The following is a 6,085-nucleotide window of genomic DNA, read 5'->3' on the forward strand; positions in this document are numbered from 1 at the left end:
TCTTTCCCCTCTGACCACACAGGCCCTGGTCTCACCTCCAAGGCCAGTCGGGAACCTCAGGCCCTCCAAACTCAGCATCCCTCGCCATGGGCCCCTGGCCCTTTTGACTGTTCTGGTCCTAGCCCCAGCCCAGGCCAGTCGAGGGTACTCTCCATCAGGCCCCCGAGCCTCTAGCCCCACTCTCACTCCTGGTGTCTGCCTTCTGGCCCCTACTCAGGGTTAACCCACCTGGTTGTGGGAGCTGGGGTTAAGGTGCCCCAACCCGCCTTTCACCAGGGTGGTAACTGGCCTGGCATTTTCTGGGGGCTCCTGTGCCACTGGGAGCCCCACCAGGCCACCCACTCCTGGCAGGGAGCAGTTTTAGGTCATGCCCAGGACCAGGAGCCTCCAGACCATCCCCTACAGCTCCTCCCTTATATCCAGGTTGTTCCTAGAAGCCTCACATCCAGGCAATGTTGCTGCCTGGGCTGCCAGCAGCGAACTGCCCTGTTTATATGGGCGGCCAGAGCTCTAAAAAGAGCTCTAAAATGGCCACCGCAATTAAGCACCTGCTGGCTGCTTGGCCCCAGGTCTTAAAGTGGCAGGCACCAACAGTGTCCTGCCACACACCTAAATTTAACATGTGGCTGGGGCCGACAATCAGCTGACTGCTGATCCCAGGGCCCAGATTGCACCAGGTTCTGGAACAGCCCTGGGGACCGACAATCAGGTGATTGTCAGACCTAGGTGAAGGGGAAGCCAAAGGGCATCCCCCACCAGGGCCTTTTAACCTGCACCTGGCAGCTCTGGCAGGGCTGCTGGGCAGGGGATCCAAGGCTCCTAGCGGGAAGAGCTGAAAGGGCTTCCCCCACTTCGGACTTCAAACTCTCTGCCCAGCAGTCCAGCCATAGCTGCCAGGCACAGGGTTTTAACAATCAGCTGATAGTGAGCCCCAGCCCAGATAGTGCCAAGTCTCACTGTCTGCCCTTCCTAGCTGATTGTCTGCTCTGACAGCCCTGGGTGAACCAGATCTGGGACTGCCCAGCCAGAGCTGACAATCATCCAATTCTCCACTCTGTGTGTGAGGTTTTGGCACCTGGCTTTCAATTTGCCACTGCAGGGAGAGCCCAGAATTATTATGATGCAATTTGGATCTGACCCCCTATCCCAAAATTGTGCCTCCTGCCATGCATGTGTAGCATGGCAGGAGGCATGACTGGTGGGAATGGAGATCAGAGCCCATTGTGCCGTTAAATAAGTGTATGCCAGTGGCTTTGGTGACGGCAACTTGATACCCGCCTAAAGAACTAGATTTTATGCCAGCCTCTGCCACTGAACTCCCATGTGCCAATGGAGAAAAATTAAACATAACATTTTCATAGTGGATCACTGAAAGTGTTTCTTACTTTTTGGGTGCCCAAAGGAAAACAGCTGGAGTTAGAATTGCAGCCCTGAGAGGCGAGCACTCGCAACTGAAACTGAAATCAGTGGGAACCCTGAATCAGACACACACACAGATACAGAAATCCTAAGTATTCTGGCAAATTCAGACCCAAGTGACTCAAATTAGGCACCCAAAATTAGTGTAGGCATTTAACAATTTTGGCCTTCAGTTTCTGTGCCTCAGTTCCCTATATGTAAAATGGGCATACTACTTTCACTTCACCTCACAGATGAGTTGCAATTGTTAGTTTCCTGACATTTGTATAGTAATTGGATATTACAGTGTTGAGCATCATTAAAAACATCCAAGAGGTAATTGTTATTTTTGTATACGGGGATTTTTTGGTACATGACTAATGAGGCTAAAAGCCATGCATTGAATGATGAGGACAAAAGGAAATACTGAATAGCTACCTATTCAGTGAGCACTGTCCATCCTGTGCACTGAATGAATCAGAGATCCTATGGAAAAAATTGTATGTGAGCATGTAATTTAAGACTATCATAACACATTCATACAAGGAAGCCCAGTTAACATTGCACAGGCAAAATTAACATTGCATGTCCTAAGATCTGAGTGCTTAAATACCTGCTTAACATCCTTTTATTGTAGTAAATGTTCTTTTCTGTAGTCAAATCAGTGATAGTAACATAACAAACAGGTCTCTACCTCTTTCACATTGAGGGCCAGTGAATCCATACACACAAGCACAGCGGTTTGGTCCAATGCACCGACCTCCATTCTGGCAGCCATTTTCACAGATAGCTGTTCAGAAACATAAATACGGGCAAAATTACAAGAGAGAAATAAAAACACACACAATCACTAGAAGACACATAGGGAAGTCATGGAATTTGGAGCACCCTTTACAGTTCATGGGTCTGATCCCAAAGAAAAAGCCACCACGTTCGTTTTTCCCCAGCAAGGCCGCACTGAATTCTTCTTGCTTGTACATGATTTCTTTTATAAATGGGCAGAAGAATGACAGCACAGCTGACAGAGAAGCTTCAGTTAACACAGCATAGCACTGGGATCCAAAACAAGAGTGACCACCTATGCACCAGACCGGCTGCTCCGAATGGAAACTCTTGACTCCTGAAGAAAAGCTCTGGGAAACACCTGCACTCTCTGGAGGCGTCCCTTCAGACTGCCCTCCCTGCTTGCAGGCAGTACTGGAAGTTTTACAACTTTATTGTGGAAGAAAAAAAAAATAAAGCTTTACAACTACCACTTGTATTTAGTTGGGGGTGGGAACCACAAGGCCACATTGGTATGAGCTGTCATCATAAAAGAGTCAAACTACCAGTATTTGAATGCTTGGAAAAAGGTTTTCCTGGGACTCTACAATTTTGAGGTGCCTTGGTACGTCAGGCATAAAACGGCCCTTTTCTTGAACAATCGCATTCCCACAAATCAAATAAGCTAGGGAAACACTGTCCCTCCCCCTGCAGCCCTCCTGGTGGCTCCGTGTGCCAGAGCTTGGTTTGAAGTCCCAGTAGTTTACATTGCAAAGAAATCCAGCCATGTTCAGGAATGACAGGTCTCTGGCTTCCGTGAGCTCCTGCTACAAAATTTACAGTCTGGGCATAAGGAGGGAAGGGGGAGTACAGGTTTTGGATCACCACAGATTAAAGGGCTGTTTGTAGGGAGGAGGTGACTCCCAATGCTTACTGGTGCTAGCCCTGTTTTATATCCTGTGAGAAGTGTAAGAGGAAGGGGCAGCCTATTGTTGGATTCTTATAGTTAAAGATGGTAAAGAGAAAAATTGGGGAGAACTGGAGCTTGCCTCTGACTAGAGCTCACTGCAACTTGCAGAAGCATCGCTGAGTCCTGAAGTGGGCAAATACCATCTCCTTTCGATTGTTAGTGCCACGTCACTGATAAAGTCCCAGAGCTGCATGGAGGGTGACATGTCAGGAGCACTCAACCTAAGCATGTTTTAAAAGCAGATGTTGAAGAGGCCAAATGATCACAGATGGCTGAGAGGGTAAAGGTCAATGGATAGCCAATATTTTCTTAAAGCCCAAATTATAGTTCACGGGAGTCATATTAAAACCCCAGCAACCACAGTGAAAGTCTCTTTTGAACAAAAGATATCCCAAGTGCTCCAAGGGAAATGACTTAGTCATGATGTGGTAAAATCAGCCACGTACTGAAGAAGTGCACGTAACAGAGAGAATTGGAATCCACAGGGTGCGACTACTCTTCCTCCTCACAGAGCTAGTAGTGAAACATCGAGTCTAGAGTGGTCACTACATACAGGAGCAGAGAGCCAAAGGTAAAGATGTGAGTGTGAAGTTCATGAAATGGTTAAGAAGATTTTCCCTTAGGTGTTTGATCCTGCAGAAAGGTATGGCTTTTGTCAGACTAAGTTTCAGTGGATTTCCTAATAACCCTAGCTGTGACAGTTGTGTGGCATTTGTTTAAGCACTGTAAAGGCCTGGACTCACTGCTATCTGGGACTGATGGGGTCACAGCTATGGTGATAGCTCACACAGTGCCCCTACTGAGGTTTCTAAGATTGATAACAATGTTAATCAGTTCCCACTTGCACTACCTAGAAGAGCCAGGCCAAGTGCAGTGTGACTATCCTAGCCAAGGGGCATCTTGAGTGCAGAAACGTTTAGAAACACTGCCATAGACAGCCAGATCTCTGTGTAGGATCCATATTGATTGTGACACCGTAGTCACGTTGAATGCTGGTGTTTAAACACTTAAAGTTGAAAGCAGCTAGAACAGAAGCAAGCAAAATACGGCCCATGGGCTGAATCTGGCCCGCCAAGCACTTTCATCTGGCCTACGGCACCCCCCAACAGATTGCACCCAGCCCAGCCCTTCTGCCCAAGAGGGCGGGAGCAAGGTGTCCACATGTACATATAGCCCCAAACATACCCTATGGTGCCTCACTCCCACCCCTGTGAGAGGAAGGGCACAGCCTGGCCAGCAGCAGCTTCCAGGCGGGGTTCCTGCTCCCGCTGCTACAACCCCCAGGGACCTGCTCCACTTCCCTGGTCTTCTGCATGCTCTGTGCAGCAGGTAGGGAAGTGGCATGAGCTGGGCTACAGCTGGGTGGGAGCGTGGGGCTCCATGCCCAGGGAGATGGCGGTAGTGCAGTGACAGGCTGGGCAGCATGTGGGTGTGAGGGAGGGTGGGGGTGTGGGGACCTCCCCACACTGTCCCATGGCACGCAGCCCCAGCAGGCGGTGGCAGCAGCAGGTGGAGTGCTCAGGGCACAGGTGCCAAGTGGGACATGGCTCTGGCCGGCGCTGCACATCGCAGCAAGGAGCGCAGCCTTCACCAGGCCATCTGTATCGCCAGTGCTCCCTGCCACTCACGTGCAGCCCCCACACACACTGGGCATGGGAGAGAAGCCCCAGGCACTGGAGCCAGCTGCCTTCCCCACTGGGGCTGCATGGCAGGGGAGGGAAGCCCCAGGCATCTTCCCCGGGGGGGCAGGGAAGGCAGCTGGCTCCAGTGCCTAGGGCTTCTCGCCTGTGCCCGGTGAGTACAGGGGCTGCACATGAATGGTGGGGAGTGGCAGCAAAACAGACAGCCCGGAGAAGGCTGTGCCCCTCACGGGAGTGTGTGGGGGGGTGGTCCCCACACCAGCCCACCCTCCCTCACACCCCACAAACCCCACACCCTTCACCCGCAACCCTCTACATATACATAGCCTCCCAACATACTCTATGCCCCCCCCACACAGCTACACCCCCTCACAAACCCTCCCACACACCCTACCACACACACACACACAAATACCATACACCCCCCCCACAATATACAAGACTGAAAATTTGAGTTATTATGCAATCACCTCTATATACACTGTGCAAACACAAATCATGCCAAAAATATTTTTTGTAATAAAATTTAAATATGCTATAGTAGGTGTTTGACTCTTAGTGTATGATTTGGTTTGCTTCTGGTTCTAAGATGGCAACTACCCTCCCCACGCCCCGGAGCATTTCCAGGGGGCAAGGGGAGAGACTTCCAGTGGCAAAGGTCAGGGTTTAGGAATGGGACGACTGGTCCCAAGATGGCAATAAGAGGTGGGGCAACTGTCAAGGGGTGGGGCTACCCATGCAGCCCTCAAGAGCTCACGAAACCTCATTAAGTGGCCCTCCTCTGCATAAATAATTGCCCACCTCTGAATGAGAAGCTGCTACACTGTACTCCTAGACAGTTGCCAGTGGGACCTTTCTTTGTTCCCCACTCTTGTTGATGATGTCCTGTATTTAATAAATGTTTAATGAAATACTATTGAGTATATTAGATGTAGCCAGTAGCAGCACCTATAGTAAGCTTGCCTAATGCTTTCTATAAACCCCTATTTGTCATTGCTCAAAATTTCCCCGAACTTTAGATATCTGGGATGCCATTTTCCAGACAGCATATGTAACTGGGGCCCCTAACCCCTGTTATTGAGAGGAGGGTGAAGGCTGCAATGAGATGGACTGCACAGCTGTAAGTCTGCTTGCAGAGAGGCAGGCTGCTGATGCGGGCTGCCGAGCAGCAAGCTCCAGATGAGTAAATATGCTTATTAGTAAGAAGGAACCCCTGCGCACCATTAGGGAAAAGGGTCCTGGTGACCAGAAAGGGTGGAGCTAGGCAGGGGATTAAAACAGAGTTCCTTGAGGACTCAGATCTGACCCAGAGTAG

General features: G+C 50.0%; 1 protein-coding gene across 1 annotated transcript in view; it reads right to left on the reverse strand.

The window, feature by feature from the left end:
- Positions 1-6,085, reverse strand: part of FBN3 (fibrillin 3) — a 271,545-nt gene that overhangs the window by 210,149 nt on the left and 55,311 nt on the right. The window contains exon 6 of the mRNA XM_014520884.2: positions 2,093-2,188. Within this exon, the coding sequence (XP_014376370.1) occupies positions 2,093-2,188 (96 nt within the window). The remainder of the gene's footprint in view (positions 1-2,092; positions 2,189-6,085) is intronic.

The sequence above is a fragment of the Alligator sinensis genome, unplaced genomic scaffold, assembly GCF_000455745.1.
Source record: "Alligator sinensis unplaced genomic scaffold, ASM45574v1 scaffold103_2, whole genome shotgun sequence".
Lineage (NCBI taxonomy): Eukaryota > Metazoa > Chordata > Crocodylia > Alligatoridae > Alligator > Alligator sinensis.